Source organism: Grus americana, chromosome 4, assembly GCF_028858705.1.
Source record: "Grus americana isolate bGruAme1 chromosome 4, bGruAme1.mat, whole genome shotgun sequence".
NCBI classification, from domain to species: Eukaryota; Metazoa; Chordata; class Aves; order Gruiformes; family Gruidae; genus Grus; species Grus americana.
Genome location: NC_072855.1, coordinates 56,377,295 through 56,394,822, shown reverse-complemented (window position 1 = coordinate 56,394,822; position 17,528 = coordinate 56,377,295). Strand labels below are relative to the sequence as shown.

Below are 17,528 nucleotides of genomic sequence, written 5' to 3'. Positions count from 1 at the left end.
TGTCTTTGCTGGTTTTTCATAAACAACTTTGAAGCGTGTTTTTTGAATAGGAAAATGTTTTTGAAAACTACGTGCCCTTTAAGGGGGAGAGACAGAGACAGAGGTATCAATGGATAAATGTGTATTTAGCAGTGTCATAGCTAGGTTAATTGGCTTTGCTGATTTTTCACGCTTGCATTTCTTGTTTTTTCTTTAAATCCTTGATCAGAGATTGATATTGAGCGTTGTGTTCGTGAGTCGATCAACCTGTTTCGCTGGACTCCGAAGAGTGCTACGTACAGGCAATATGCACAGCCTCCACGGCAAGCCAGTGAGAGCAACGGCACAAGAAGTTCAATGTCCTGCTTTTCAGCAGACTATCAGGAAGCACCTCGAAGTGACCTAGTAAGTGACCTGGGAATTGGAGAGAGGAAGAATTGTTCAGATTGCATGTTTCTCCAGCCCCAGGTGTTGTTTTTTTCTCTTTCAAAATTAGATTGAAAGAAAATACCCACCAAACCTCAGTTACTGGCATTTATGTTGTCACTTCCAAGCACAGGGATTTGACACATTCATCAGATATTCTGATTTGCTTGTCAGTTAGTGCACAGCGTTAAAGCCTATGCCATATTAATTTTGATGAACAATCCAATGCATTGAATGAGAATTAACTGAAAGGTGGTTGGGGTTTGGTTTTTTGTTGGTTTTTTGGTTTGTTTTGTGGTGTTTTGGTTTTTTTTAACTTCACAGCTTTGAACTTCAGCTTCTTTGAGGTACATGTCAATACAATTACTTCTTCTTGTGCCGTGTTTCTGCCTCTCCCAACTCCTGCTCCTTCAGTCGTGTGGTGTTTTTTACCACAACAGACCAATGTCCACGACTCACCTGCAGAACTACAAACAGACTTTATCTTAGGAGAAAAATAGTAAGACAAACAGTTTGCCAGTGAGAAATAGGTAACTGGAAAGTGATGCAGGTAGCTCTGACTACTTTTTCCATCTTGGCATGTCAGGTTAAATGTATGGCTCAAGTTATTTTGAGAGATAGTATGTGAGTTATGCCTGTGTTTGTCTTGGCAAAGAATAACTAGTGGCTAAGAGTATATCTGCATTAAATAGATAGTTTAGCAAAAATGTTTTTCCCTTCTCTCTCCAGTAAAATCTGATGGTTGTTTCTCTTGTCAAATACACCATGACTGGTGATTTGAAATTATTCCTTTCCTTGCTCTCAGCAGTGTAAATCTAGTTAATCTCTTAAAAAATTAAACAGTTTTATTTTGGTTTTTTTTTCCTTCCACGTTCTCCTATAATCAGAATTCATTCATGAGTACATTACAATAATAGGGCAAGGATATATAGACCTGCCATATCTATTTGGTCAATTGCAATAGTTTTTAGTCTTTCCATCTGTTTTTCTTAACTACTAAGAAACTAAGAAATATATTGTCACTGAAGTGTATCTTACTTTTTAAGTAGTCCTTAAACTTGAGTCTGATATTCAGTCATTTTCTTATTTTTTACTTTAGTTTTGATTTTATTTCTATTGCTGTTATTTCTGGAAGCCTTAGCCAGAAACCCAGGACTCCAAGTGCAAGACATGCAAATACAGAACAAAAGGAAACTCCAAAGAGCTTACAGGATTGCAGAAATAATAGGTGGATGTAGAAAGGCAGTTGGAAGGAAAACTGAAATGACAGGAGAATACTGATGGTTGTCATACAGGAATTGTAGCCAACACAACTGCTTCTGTGCTTTTCCAGAGATATGTAGAGAGACTTTATGAAGGAGCTAAGGGCTGCACGTTCATATAATAATTCAGATGGGACCTTAGGAAGTTATCTGGTACAAATTCCTGCAGAAAACAGGCCCAACACTGAATTCAGATGGGGTTGCCCAGGGCTTTGTTCTGTCAGTTCATGAAAACTTCCAAAGGAAGAGATTATGCAGTCTCTCTTGGCAACCTGGTCCAATGCCTGATAGTGCTAACAGTGAAAATGGTTTTGTGTACGTGTTAGCATTTCTTAATGTTATGATGACAAGAGAGTAAAAAGACAAGTCTCCTCATTGCTAAGGATGTGCTTGTGCTTTTCTGTGTCCAAGGAAGAGTGAAGGGACTTGGAAATAGCAAGGAGGGAGACAGGAGAAAGCAGCAATGGTCTACTGAACTGGTAAATAGAACAAAGATTTATATTTGTAACAGAGATAAAAATCCATTATTTTGGATCAAGCAAAGTTTCTTTCAGTATTCTTCCACTTCCTGAGAAATTTTTGGGTGTATTTTAACAATAGTAATTTTATTTTTATACCAGAAATTGTGTTTGTTTATAATGCCAGTAATTAGGCTCATCTGTCCCAGTTTCCAAGAAATTAAGCTAATGTTTTTTGTATGTTATAGAGAGAAAAAAAAATAAATACCATAACTTCTAATGCCTTCTCATTCATTTCTACTTGTTTCTACTCAACAGAAAAACACTTTTCATTTACTGCAGCATAACTGATGGTTTGCCTTCTTTTGAAGCTCAAATGTATTGGATCTTTTGAGTACTACTGTAGGGATTTTTTAGTTCATCACATGGAGCAGGACTATGTGATTTATTCAGAAATACATTAACATATTCAGGCTTTTTCTGTAGCAAAGAGGAAACTAATCTCATGGACACCTGAACGACAAGGAAGCTGATTCATGTGCTAAGTTATAGTATACAAATGTGTTTACTCTCATGTGCTGGTTTTTTGTGTGTCAGATTTTGAGACAGATATATACCAGCTAAATATGTTGTGATTCTGTCAGGAGCCATAGTTCAGACTTTAAAAATCCTGTGTAACATGAGCTACTAATGACCTACCTCTAACTTGTGACCAGTTCTGGATGTTTGTCTTTATAAGATAACATTTCTCAGGAGTTTGAGCAACACTGCTAAATAAAATTAGAAATTATTGGTGAAATATACTGTTTGCACCCAAAGGTGTTTTGGGTTTTGTTTGGTTTTAACCTTAATCATGGAACTATCTATCTCTTTCTTCAGACATAACCTCTACTTGTGTTTGATGTCATGCGGAAATTTGTTTTGTACTTGAACGCAGTGAAATCTGAGCTCAATCTTTAGTACGCACAGTAGCCTTTAATGGATTTTCTAAAACACTGTGGTGTACTTGCTGGTCAGTCTAGCTCTTAAAAAATTACTTTGCTGTTTCCCCACCCATTTAGTTGGTCATTATTTGGACAAGCCCGTTGTACCTCCAGTTTTATATTTGTGGGTTACCTCTGTACTTGAGGGTGGGTAAGGTAGGAAACAATTCCTTTGTAAACAAAGCTATGTGTTTGCTTCTGACGGTAATTTATGACTTCTTGAAACATTAAGCATTTAGTGTATTTAATTCTAAACACCAGCTGTCTCCTACTCGTATATTTGTATTTTCCTTCTAAGTTGCTTCAGTTTGTTTCTTGAGTGCTTTTTATCAGTTACTCAAATATTTGTATCTTCATGTTACGGTGCTTTGGTTAATATGAGAAGTATTTGCCCCTGGGTGAGCACTTTTCTCCCTAAATCAGAAGCCAGTAAAACTAAGCTGTTTTGACTCTTTTTATCACTAGTGTGATAGTTTTCGTTTTAGTGGCATCTATTTGCAACTTCATAAATAGGCTTGGGTGCTCTCTTCCCTCCTGGACTTGTGTGTTGCTTAATCTTCTACTCTTTCTGCCAGTAAGCATATTTCTACCAAGATAAAATCTCAAGGAGGAAATAGTTTCAGAGAGAATGAATGCACATCTTAAGTGGTTTTGCATGTTTATTTTGAGAAAGATAAAATGTCAAAAATAAGAACAGAAAAAACCTTTAAATTCACTACTGAATTTTAGTAGCAGTCTACTCAAATTTATGTCTGTAATTTTTTCTTGACCAGTACACTGATGATTTTTTTGGTCTTACTCTTCCTGAACCTTCATGCCCTAGAAACTCCCAAAGTGTTTTTCTTGAATGTCTAGGAGTCACAGAGTCAAATAACACTTGTCATCTAAAAATTTTCTGCTATGCCTGTATCTCCGTTATTATAGACATGGTAGATGTACACTCTATACAGCTACCTGTAAAAGCAAGAGAATGATGCAATTTCTTTATCCTTATGAATGTCTGCTTAGGTGTGGCAGGTAGACTCCCAGAAATCCCAAGGCTGATACAATTATGCCTTCATCCTGGTCTTTTACTGCCAACTCTCTTTTCAAGTATGGGACTTCCTGATGAATGTTGGGGAATGAAAGCATTCAACTGGAGAAAATTCTACCAGATGATTATTGATCCTTGCACTGATTTAAATGCCACCAGTCTGGTTCAGCTTTTTGGTTTTGATGAAGTAGGAGAAATACCTGAGTGGGAAGGTGACTTAATGGCTTGATGAAACAGCACAAACATGAAAAACGTTTGTTTATATCAAAAACAGTGAGCAAAGTTTCCTGATGGTAACTTTTCCTTGCAGATAATAAAGGATAGCTTGTGTGACAGACTTCTTACAGATGGGAATTCAGGCCTATTTGCAATAAATACGCCAGTGCTCAGTTGCTTCTAATTTCCTATGTGCAGCTAGGATATATTTATCCATACAAAATGTATTGGCTAGGTTTATATTAAGCCCTCATATAACTGGTGTGTAAAGTCCATCTATTCTTCTAAAAGAAGCATGATAAGTACTGTATACCAACATTTCTCTTTCAGTCTACAAGCTAGGAAATGTCCAAGTGCAGTGGTGCAATGTCCATATTGCTGTTCATAAGGCTGTTTATATATATTCTGCCTCTAGGGTCTTCTGACTGCCTTGATACATTTCAGGTTTGTTTGGTGTTCTGTTTTTACAGGCAACTTGGTTTTGTTTTTTTCTTTCATTGATCTACTACTCAATAGAAAGCTGTTCCTCAGATTTGTCTTTAGTTCATGTTGTGCAAAGCGCTAACTGATCAAGACCTGAGTTAATGTTTCTAATTTATTTTGCATGTGCCTTCGATGCTTCTGTTTTTCTGATTGTAGCTGCCAACAGCTTGAGTGAGTAGTTGGGTTTGTCATTTCTGAGATGAGATGGTTAAAATACACTTTTCTATGTCACTCTCCTGTGAGTGAATAAATTCACTGTTTAATTGGGCATGTCATAAGCTCATCACATTCTGGTAAATATTTTTAGGAATTGTTGAAAGCTTCAAAACTTTCTTGGTGTATTTGTTAGCTTATCAAATATTTTTTTTGATACTCAAAGCCAGGCAGCCAGCAACCAAAAAGTGGGACATGTAAGGAAACCTCTGCTTCCAGGGCTTTGGTTCTGCAGATTAAATTAGCTGAAGGAAGTCTTTTTTTAGTACTTTATTTACTCTGCTTGGTTTTAAATGTTTTTTCTTATGTTTTAGGACTTTTTCTGGTAGAAGATAAGGCAATAAATCAATTACCAGAGTGGATAGAACAGGAAATACATGGTTTAGGAAATAACTGATGTTAAATGTTAATTTAAGAGTCTCTAATGAATGTTGTGGTTGGTTTTTAAGTTGTAATATAAATAGCAATTATTTTAATTGAACGTAAACTCATTGGAACAAATGTGGTTTTTTTCTTAGTCGAGGCAGAATTAAAGGAGTATGTTTATAATAATCTAAATATTATTTATATGAGACTATAATAGTTTTGTTGGACAGTCACTTCGATCATATTTAAGGATTGTAAACATATTTTCTGCAGATTTGGTTTCGGAGTCTCCCTGGGACATGTTTGTCTGCTGTGAATGTAAATGGGGCAGTGGGAGCAGGCGGAGCGCTCCCTCCTGCAGCCTTAGGCTCAGGTTCTGGATTCACTGATTGCCCATCTAGTCCTTCCTCACAAGCCTTTGCGATTATACCCACTTTGAAGTTGAAAGCTGGGTGTGTTTGACCTTTTTGACCTCCCACAATTGGGATTCCATGACTGATTAACAAATGTGCTGGGGAAGGGGGTAATTATACCTGTAGAATTAATTAAAAAAAATAAAATCTAGTCAGTTCTCTCTTTCTGTCTCTGCATCTTGTTGGAATGTTCTTTTTATTTCTTTTTTCTGATTTGGAAATTGTTTTAAAATCAGATTCTGGGTTTGATAGCCTTTAGTCAATTAAGTTTCATGTTTCTCTTTTTTTCAGTTTTGCCATATTACTGGGGAAAAGAAATTTATTTTAAAAAATCTTAAGCAGTAACCACTGTATGGCAGAATAAGGAATATGGCAGCTATTGTCACCACCCTGTAAGGTATGGAAGTTATTGACAGATGAGCTGTTAACAAGATAAAGAAAGGATTGGGCTGATAATAAAGTAGTAAACACAACAGAACAGTGCATTCAAGTTTGCTACAGCTGTTAAATAGTTTGGATTTGAGCCAACTCTGCTTTTCCCTTCTATGCCCAATCTTAGTTCCTGTGGAATGTATCCTGTGAGAAGACATTGTCTGAAATGCATATGGTAGCACTGGTAATGTAGTCCGAGGCCAGTCCTTGCCAAAGCATTGGAATATTGAAATGAAAACTGGAGGGAAACCAGAATTTCTGAAGTCTCTCTGGCCAGGGTTACATCTGCCAAGCCATACTAAATACTCAGCTGTAGCTGGCAATCCAAATCTGAGCTCTGCAAAGTGCCACTGTGGTTTTTGCCTGTGTTTTTTCCATCTGCATTGATTGATGCCAGTTTTTCTCACTGGTTATTGGTGGGTGCTCTCCGATATGTGAGCTGGTATGGTTCCATTCTTGAAAACTTGGGGTTGTGCAAATGTTTCTTTCCACAAGTACAACTGGAGCAAAGCCTTATGTTATAACTAAGTTTTAGCAAGGAGGAATTTGCTCGATCTTGCTGAAGAATAGTAGCAGTAAGCTATTTTTCAAACACTTCCTTTTTTTTTTTTTTTTTAATGCATATCCAGTGCATGGAGAATGCTAGGAAATAGTTGCACACCTCAGTGTTTTAATAATTTCACTGGTAATTATTTATTGGATTGCTGACAATAAGATGAACAGTTAACACTTTGAGAGGGATGCTTTAGAATTTTGCCCTGAGAAATACACGCGGAGATCAGCTTGTGGATTGCAAGCTGGCTGGCTGGGTGAAGACACAGTTGCTAAGTTGTTTTCAGGTGGTTTAGCACTGACTCTGGCCCTCTCTGAGAATGAGGGCTGTAGCGGGAATAAGTCTTTTTGGCAACCAATATAAATACTTGGTGTGGTTTCCTGGGTGACAGTTTTATTTCATACTTCGTTAAATAATCCATATTTTATTAAAAAAACAGTGGCCTGCATCTAAATAAAAAAGGCAAATGTAAAAGCAGTGCAGTGTGTATGTGCATTTACTTTAGGAGAGAAGTGACACTCAGAATAACCTACTGAGTGTGCTAAAAATAAGCTTAATGCTTTATTCAGCTTCTGATAAGCACAATTAGATACTGCAGAAAGAAATGGTCCACTTGGCATTGCATTTTCTTATGTGTGTGCTTGGAGCATTAGAAGGCAATGGAATTTAGGAGAAATTTTTGAAGTCAGGTTTTGGAGGAGAAGTAAACTCAAAGATCTTAGTAGTTTCTCACACACAAATATGCTCAGGTGCACAGATATAGCTACCTCCTGCATCTCATGGCAACTCTAATTCCAGCATACACCAACTCCTGTGTATGCCATATATTGCTGCTGTGAAAGTTATGTCTTAAAGCACAGTGCTGTATAACGGTGCTATTGAGAAAATGTAATAAAAATTAATTTTCATGACATTGGGGGGGTATTTTATGTCAGAGATATTTATTTCTATCAAAGGCCTAAAGTGGGGTTTTTTTTTCTTTACTTCCCAGTTCTCTGTCCTGCCCTATTCTTTTTCTCTATGTGGGTCTCCATAGGAGCCTGCCTCAGGCTAACCTTGAATCCAGGATTCCATCGTGTCCGTTTCTTTATGTGCCTCAGGCCAGGCTAAGTGCTGTGCGTTTTCTCAATTGCGTCATGATGTGATGTCATTATGACTTTATTAGGAAGTACAGTGACAGGATGAAAAAGACTTTCCTGAATGCAACTCTCTTGCCTGGTGGTGTTGCTGCGTTCTTGCAGCTGATAGCGTAGTACCATTTGGCTGGTGGCCTACATGATCACATCAACATCATCTTAATCTACTAGTAAAATTGTTACAGCCATTTTTTTTTTCCTCATCTGCCGTTGTTACCAGTGGAAAATCTGAGTTTCAAATATGTGTGACAGAGTAACTAGAAGATGGAGCGTATACTGATTGCAATGTTGAACCTGCAGCAAAAGTTAGTCATGGAGCCTGTCCTGCAAACGAGAATGAACGCATTTTAGGTTGAATGTGCATAAATGTTTCTGTCGAATGATGACTTATGTATATCTCACTGAAGCTTGGGCTTGGGTTTCTAAAATGAGCAGAGTGGTACAGAAATCCAAGGAAATTGATGCAAAAAGCACATACGGCTTACAGGGTAACTGTCTGGCTAACCATATTTCAAACTTTTTGACAATTACTCAAATTCAGCACTGCTCTTAATAGTCACCAGCTAAGGTAGAGCCTTAACAGTATGTTTTGCTCTTTGGCAGGCTTCACCATGGTAAGTAACTGAAAATGTCCCAGAGCTGTGCTGCTGTTGTTAATGCCAGTTCAGAAAACAGGAATCATGGATAAATAGCAGCTACAGTTGAATCCTGAAAAAACATTGTCTAAATCCAAGGTGTCTGACACCAAGTGACATACGTGATCACATTGTGAGGGAAAGGAAATTCCTCTTCCAGTTGCAATTTGCATTGAGATGCGACACTAAATTCCTGTTGGTTTTGTTTTTAAAGAGGATGAGGGAATCTCTGACATTTCATATTCTTAAGATTCTGTGATATTTTTTCAGAAAGCAAAGTAATGCAATTTCTTGTCAAGGAGAGAACATCCATCAAGAGGAAAGAAGAGGCACTGATGGAAAGCAGGGAAGGTTTGCAGGATCATTCTTGCTGCTGCTTGTACTTCAAGTTTTACTTCGTGTTAAAGCCTCTTGTGGGTGTTTTCAGGCACGACTGGATTATGGCTCAGCTTTGTATTTTAAAATGGTTCCCTGCAGTGGTGAGAAGTGTTTATCTGTTTTATCATATCAGAGGCAATAACTAATGAAACTTTGCAGCATGTCTGCCTAGCTGCATGCAGGGAAAAACTTGTCTTTCTGCTCTGCTGACTCAACTTATTCACTCAATCATATTGTTTCAGTGAGAAAGAGAGAGAGATTTCCTTAATAATGAGCCACTCTAGCAAGCAGAACTCATGTTTTTGTAGACTGCCTGCAATGGTGTATGAAGACATTTGGAGGATGTTTTTGAAAGACAATTGGCTAAAAGTTGCTGTTTGCGCAATCCTTAAGGTGTGGGTTCTGGAGTAGGGAGCTTTGTAGAGGAGCCAGGAGGAGGATGGAGGAGGTGGAAGAGAATAGCTTGCAAAATGTACCTGCAAAATGAAATGGAGCAAACTGAAGAAATAGGAAGTAGAGGGAAATAGGAGCATAGAGAAGGTAGGCACTGATGTCTTGACTTGGAAATGAGAGAAACAGAATATGATGGCAAGGGAGGACTGCATCTGAACTGTAAGAATGAGTTTGCTAGAGAGGTTGCATAGAGAACAGTGAGTCTCAAGTGTTTGAAAAATTTTAGAAAACAGTTCCTAAAATCTGGAAGTGTGGCTGCTTCTCCTTTATAAGTAGTCCTGACTGAACATTAAAAAACATTGAAGCGTTTTTGTATGACCCTTTGCTAATAACGGTCATTAAAAAAGGGGGCAGGGGTAGAGAGGGGAGGGGGAATAGGGAGTGTGTCAAGACATGTATTCCTTTTTATTTATTTATGATCATTAGAATACTTTCCTGCCTGTATAGGCCTCTTTCTGCCAGTAACAGTGGATTTAAGCATCATTCTGTCTTGGTAAAGGAGTTAAGTACTTTTTGCTTAGCAGGCCATCAGAATTCAAGGGAGCAATAGGAGTCATTCTATTTGTTTAGAAACAAAAACACCCCACCAAAAATAAACATGCGAAGGACAATGTTCCTAAGGGATTACGTTCTGACTGCATCTACTTAATTATGAAGGATACAAACAAAAATATTTGCATTGAAAATACTAAGTGCAAACACACTGGTTTCAGTCATAAAGTCCTTTTAGATGATGCAGCTAAAATCCAGTGTTCTTATTTGGTCTTGCTTTCAGATACTTCCTGAAAACTGACTCCACCTGTCGTGGAAACTGCTTTTTTGATACAAACACGATAGCAGTGGCTTTGCCTACAAATCTGTCCTGAAGTGTCCTGTTCTTTTTTATTCTCCCTCTTCTTTTCTACCAGTTGTTTTCATTGGACTGCTATATTTTAATTGCTATAAAATAGTGCTACTCTATATAAATAGATGTGGTGGGTTGACCCTGGCTGGAGGCCAGGTGCCCACCAGAGCCGCGCTCTCACTCCCCTCATTCACTAAACAGGGGAGAAAAGGCATAACGAAAAGCTTATGGGTTGAGATAAGGACAGGGAGAGATCACTCACTAATTATCATCACGAGCAAAACAGACTGAACTGAGAGAGGGAATTAATCTAATTTATTACTAAGCAAAACAGAGTAGAGGAATGAGAAATGAAATCAAATCTTAAAACATCTCCCCCCACCCCTCCCATCCTCCCGGGCTCGACTTCACTCCCGGCTTCAACCTTCCCCCCCATCAGCAGCACAGGGGGACGGGGAATGGGGGTTACGGTCAGTTCATTACACGGTGTTTCTGCCGCTTCTTCATCCTCAGGGGGAGGACTCCTCTCATCGTTCCCCTGCTCCAGCCTGGAGTCCCTCTCACGGGGTGCAGACCTTCAGGAGCAAACTGCTCCAGCGTGGGATCCCCCACGAGGTCGCAAGTCCTGCCAGCAAACCTGCCCTGGCGTGGGCTCCCCTCTTCACGGGTCCACGGGTCCGGCCAGGAACTTGCTCCAGCGTGGGCTTCCCATGGGCCGCAGCCTCCTTCAGGTGCCTCCACCTGCTCCGGTGTGGGGTCCTCCACGGGCTGCAGGTGGAATCTCTACACCCCCTCATCCTTCCTCCATGGGCTGCAGGGGCACAGCCTGCTTCACCATGGTCTTCACCAGGGGCTGCAGGGGGATCTCTGCTCCGGCGCCTGGAGCTCCTCCTCCCCCTCCATCTGCACTGACCTTGGTGTCTGCAGAGTTTCTTACATCTTCTCACTCCTCTCTCCAGCTGCAAAAGCTCTCACTCTCTAAGTGTTTTTCTTCTTCTTAAATATGTTATCACAGAGGTGCTGATTGGCTTGGCCTTGGCCAGTGGCGGGCCGGTCTTAGAGCCGGCTGGCATTGGCTCTGTCAGACACAGGGGAAGCTTCCAGCAGCTTCTCACAGAAGCCACCCCTGTAGCCCCCCCAGCTACCAAAACCTTGCCACGCAAACCCAACACAATAGATTTATCCCAAAACTTATATGATGGCACTATCACATAAGTATCATATTTAGGTGGAATTTACTGTAAAAAATACATTACCTTTCTTCCATCGTGGTTATTTAAAGTAAAAACAAGCATAAACAGCAATATGTTTGCTACAAACTAGTGTGACCCTTGATTCAGAGTTGCATCTGTTTGTGGTTGCTGTGTGAATCTGCTTTTGTCTCTTTCTCTATTTGATCAATTCTTCAGAAATATTTTAAAATATTATCTTCTAAGCTGGTTTTAAAATGTTTTTGTTGTCTTATTCCTAGATATACATGCATACATTTGATTTCAGAATCAAATTATGTTCCAAAACTATGGAATTACATCTTCCATGAAGCATGTTTCTTTATGAAGGACTTTGATACCTTGAATAGATTATTTTGCACCAACCCCAGATTTTAACTGTACTGACTTTCAGGCTGAAGTTCCTTCTGTATTAAATTTGCTGTAATAAGTTTTGCCAACTTCAAAGACAAAAGAGGGGAAACCCTGCTTCTACTCAGATAAAGCTGTCCTTTCCATGGATAAAAGGTTGCTTTATAGCTCCTGTGTTTATCAGATGGAACTGTAAAGTTCAGGTTCAGAAGAACTAAAGTTACTTGCTTATTTTCTCCAAAAAATATATATATCTTCATTTAATAGCCAAGATGAAATGCCTGTAAGAGATTACAGGCTAATGGAAAAATAGATAGGAGCTATGATTGTGCCAGCGTCATGTTCTGGAGTGCTTTAATCTTTCTGAAGCTTGACTTCTAATTTGAGAATGCTTAAGCAGCTTTAATTCCTAATATTATTTTAAAAAAAAATTAAATTTTTAATGCCTATTTCTTCTTATTAAGAGCAGTAAATGCATATGGCTTAGCAATTCCCAGGCCTATTTGAAAATTAATGGCGTGAGAAGAATAAGTACTTTGAAAGTAAAAAATTTAGGGTGGTGTTAGAGAAACTTCTGGGAAGCAAGCAGACCTCAAACTTCAGCTTAAATATTCTTTTTCCTATTACCATCCTGCTGATTAAGCAGTCTTCCCTGATGAACAACTTCTTATAGCTGACTAGTCTAAAGCAAGACTGATGCTTGAAGTTAGGATATGTTAAACTAAGTCTCTTCTCTTTGCCAGAAAACTGGCAAAGCAACTTAAGTACTAAGCTCAGTATCTTAGCACATCTAGACTTGTGTGCGTGTGTGTGTGTGTGTGAAAATGTGCGTGTATCTTTCTGATAATTCTTACCTTTTCTAAATAATGACAGGCAGTTGATATCTGTATAGGAACACAGTTCTCAATTTCAGTGCTGTAGTCAGTATACAATTTCTTATGCTACCTGTAAAACTATGAGTATATTGACTAAACTGTTGGAGCACTACACAAGTGTGTAACTGGACTTTTAACTACCCTCTGGCACTGTGCTTAAAGTAGAGCTTTTGCTTTCTCTTTAAGAAAGAATAAGGGGATTTTTCTTAGAAGTTATGTACCATGTCTGCCTTGGAAAAGAGTAAATAGGTCACAGCAGAAGGATAAGTGAAGGGAAGAAACAAGCGTTTTATGTATGTGATATGCTATACGGACTTAAGCTTTTCCTAGTGGCTATCCTGGCTAATTTTTTTAATTGTCCTATTTGTACCCCCCATAGAGTAATAAGTATTACTAGCATGGAAATTTTAGGTTGTGAGATAATCCTTACGCTCCCTTCATTGTTTAAAACAAAAAATTGCAGATGGCAAATTCAACAAGATATTGTAAGCAGCTGTCCCAAGATGTGACTAGCTGCAACTTAATTTAACTGGAAACAAAGTCTCAGTTGGATGCTACTGCCTGATGGCAATTTGTTGGATATTTGTAAATAATTAGCAAAAGACTATCAGTACCATAAACTTTTTCTGAGAGCAGGTAACCTTACTCAAAGGATTCGGTTTAAACTGGGCCCTCTTCCTTCCTTCACCTACTGTTCCTTCTGGTTCTTCACAGATGGAAACCAATGCCTGCAATGACATAATAAAGCCTGAACAGGGAATTGAAGCCAGTAGTCAGGACAAACGTTCAGCCTCCTGTCTAAAACATCAGTCTGCATCTCATGCATCTTCTCTTAGTTGGCTGGACTGAGGCAAAGAGGGTAGTCACTGAGGTGGTAGACAACAGCTGGAACACTGTTGTGGAGAGGAGTAGGAAAGGTCTTAAAGGTTCAGAAGAATCTGCAAGATTTGGGTGCTCAGGGGCTGTGACAGCCTCAAGGGCTGTCTGAACTCAAGTCCAGTGCCAAACTACAGGTATCTGTAGCAGGATGGTGGTATGAAGAGGAGGTGTGAGGAGGACTGGGTAGAAGGATTGACAGCTTGGTGTTAGCTGTGTTTAGCTTGTGCTGACTGACAGTTCATTAGGAAATTCCTGTGAGAAAATGCCTGACATGAAATATAGTTGTTACCAGAAACAGCAGATAAAGTCAAATTTTTAAATGTAATTAGGAAAGATGATCTTATAAGTGCATGCACATATTTCACTTTGCAATTTGAAGGAAATAAATTAGTCTGATAAAACAGTTGTTACAAGAAAGAATTGATTCAGCAATTCTATTTCCCGCAAGTCTGTCAAGGAGCTTCAGACTGCAGCTTTGTTGAAAGCCTGTATAGAGATACTGTGTCACTAAATAAACCACTTAAGCAGATCTGGGCATACTACGGCAAAGCAAAGATGGTTGTAAAATTCATAGTTGAATATGTTTCTCCTTATTTTCAACCCAATTAAAGGAAAAAAAATGCTTGTCCTGGTTACTAAAACCTATTCACAGGACAGATAGTGTCTACCTGTGGAGTACTTCTTCTGGCTTTATACTTTTAGATAAGGAGAAAATGTTTTTATGTCAGTATAGGTGAATTTTGACTGGTTTGTTTTCTGCTGTAGACATCATGCTTTCCTCTTAAACTTTTATTCTTTCCTGAGGCATTCATCCCATCGGTTGAATTAGACAAGAACTGTATAAGTGAAAGTAGGAAGGTTGTGTAATTAGAGTCCATCATAACATAAATGTTTCTCCAGAAGACTTAATTCAGGTCATCTCAGCCAGCTTCACTGGCATAGTCCACATTTATAATGCCTGACTGTGCTACCCAAGTGTTTATTTGTTACCTGTAATCATCAGATCCTGCTTCAAGGATTGAACTGTTTTTGCAGCGGACTTGCTTCCCTTCCCTCCTTGGTGTTGCTCCACAAACATTCTCCTGAGGGAGAAGCTGTCAGCTGAGTAGGGTGTAGTGATTTCTGCCAGCTTTAGTCATCAGGCAAATTAAGCTGTTTCAGCCAAATGTGTATTTATGTAACCACTACTCTTTCTACCTTACTACCAATTGGATATTGCAAACTTGTGTCTGCTGTGAATCCCCTACACATGGACTGCTGAATTCATTTGGCAAGTCTGAAATTTTTCAGAAGAGTTTGACTTTGTTCTTCCTCCTCCTTCTCCCCTTTGATGCGATTCATTTCCTTGACCTCCTGTTGGGGAGATCCAACTACTCACCTGGGAGGTGGTTTTAGACAGCAACTGGGAGTTGGCAATGCCCTCTGTCACACTTATTTTTATGGAAACAGCTTGAGTATTGGCTATTCTTTTGAAACAAATAATACGCTATCCAGAAAATGAAGCATTTTTATGATTATAAAGCATCGTCAGCTCTATTATTCTGAACTTGGGAGGAAATTACATGCCCAGATTAGCAATTTGTAAGTTCTTTTGTTTTGAATGCTACGATATACAGTGGAAAAGGTAGTTTGGTGGGCTAATATATTCCCTGAAGTACAATTACTGATTTTGTTTCTGATTTTGAGTGCTTTTTGGTAACCTACTTTACAGTGAAGGTATATTTAACTGCAGAAGACTGTCTAGTAAGTCTTTTTTTTTCTGGGACATAACTCAGGAAAATACGTGTATGCCTCTCTATTCTCTCTAGCATGTTCTCTAAACTTGGAATAGTCCTCAGATTAAGCGAGAAACTAGTATGTTTAGAAACCAAAACAAAAGCTAGCGTTAACAACAGTCCATTGGGCTAATACTAATTAGTAATGCCTCCATTTCCTTCAGTGGGTTACTCCTGTTGTCCTGAGATTTTTTTCATGGGCTATAAGCACATAGTGTCTTTAATCAATGTGATCACTGCAATCTAAACCAAGGCGACAGAAATGAAATATTTTTTCAAAGCAGAAGATTTGCTACTGTGATACTCTTAGACCTATATTTTGACTGCACTGTGTAGACTTATTCTCAAAAGAAATACATAATGATGTTCTATTTGTTCTTTTTATTTTTCCGCTTTCCGTAGTCCATCTCTGTATGCCTGTGCCATGTTCTGAACAACTGCAGAGTGAGCGCACAAGCACATCTTCCTGATGAAATGGTTGGCTCCTTCATTAGTATAGGTTGTTTTTCTCATGAAAATACATCAAAACAGCCTGAAGATCTTTCAGAAGATGCTCCCCGTAACGAGTCCTAGTTATTCTGTTTGTTCCTGTCCCCTGACAAGCCAGAATAACTCACTAGAAACAGCTGTGGACTTAGTTATAAACAGCTTTTGCCTCTATTTGACCTCCTGCTCAACAGGAGTACACTGGTTGCACAAGACAAACCAGTTCTGTTGTAAGATGACTAAGCTCCACAAGTGTATCTTTGATGTACATTACTGCAGTAAGTTGAGTTCCATGATGGTAGGGGGGTTTTGTTTGGTTTTGGAGGGGGTTTTTTACATATGTAACCAACCTGTTAACTCTGTATCTGCTGGATTGAAGTATAATGAAAACAAGGTGTTTTAAAATTTACCTGTAATTTTTTCAGATTCAGGCAATGGCACCAACAGAAAAAAAGAGTTCTTGCAGCAGACGACTATAGATAAGCATAATTTATCAACTCCTTAATACCATGGTGCGTGCTAATGTATTTTTAACTACATAGTGTGTGAAAGCTTTAAGAAATAAGCACTTTCAACACTTAATTGAAGTGATATGAGGACCCTTTAGTGCAGATATAGTTCTGGAAGTTCCACCAGGGTAGCCGAGAGATTAAAGAAAAAAGTCTCATGTTTGCGTATGTGTTAATAGGAAAAGTGACTAGCAGTCCTTTAACTTTTAGATTTTTCGAATAGGTTTTGCAAACCCGGTGTTCCCAAGGACAAAAGCCTAGGGCATGCTGCAGATCTTTTTGCTTATTGCCTGTCAAGAATCCGAGTTTGACTCTCTTGAACAAGCTGGAGGTTTCCCTCATGCTTTATTTTTAGTGAGTCAAGCTAATTCTTTTGGGTGAAAGTGTAGTTGTAATGGCACTTCAGAGTTTCACCACTGTAAAACAATCTCTGAAGGAAGGTGGAGACACAGCTTCAAACATTTTACAACTGTCTTATGGTAACCATATTTTATTTTTTCTGCTGCAGTTCACAGATTTGTATGTGTTGGTAATTAATGAAAATACAGAATTTCTACATTCTCTGTTATTCACAAAAATGAGGATGGTTAATATTTTCTTTTTTTTTTCTTGCTTAATTTAGATATGCATGAGCTTTTAAGAATGTAAAGTGAAGAAATGATAGCGCTTAGGAATATTTCTGAGATAATTCACAATGAAGACTGTCTTATGAAAAACAGTTTAAGTGTTATCAAAGTAGTTGCTTGAGTACTACCAGGTGTGTTGTGGTGTGGGTTGTGTCGTCATCCATCCTGTCCCCCAGTTTCCCTGTCCTCCAATTTCCCTGTCTCCCAAAACTAAGGAACAAATTTTCTGGGTTATAATACAGGACTATTTCTTCCATTTCTGGTGTCCTGATTTGTGCCTAGTCTTTGGGCTGGGGTAATAGTGTTTAGATAGTTCTGTATCTTACAGAGGCATCCCTGCAGTATCTGTGCCAAGTCTCCAATTGCTACCCTTCTTTCTCACTCCAAGCATGAGACCTTTCAGAGAGTACTGTGTACTTAACTTCTGATGCTGAGAAACGTTCTGTGAGTTTTGTGACCCCCTCAGCCACAGAGAATAATTCATTAATAAATTACAAACTAAAATAATTTGCACAGATTGTCAAACAATTTTATT

At 38.7% G+C, this 17,528-nt stretch overlaps 1 protein-coding gene across 11 annotated transcripts in view; it reads left to right on the top strand.

Moving 5' to 3' along the window:
• The window catches only part of TBCK (TBC1 domain containing kinase), a 115,282-nt gene that overhangs the window by 80,379 nt on the left and 17,375 nt on the right, over positions 1–17,528 (top strand). For 6 of the 11 annotated variants that reach the window (XR_008576973.1, XM_054824770.1, XM_054824768.1 and 3 more), the window contains exon 23: positions 209–384. Coding sequence is in view for 7 of the 11 variants with exons in the window: in XM_054824770.1 (XP_054680745.1) it covers positions 209–384 (176 nt within the window). In the remaining 4 variants the exon portion in view is untranslated. The other 5 variants (XR_008576975.1, XR_008576974.1, XR_008576976.1 and 2 more) reach the window with 5 other exon arrangements.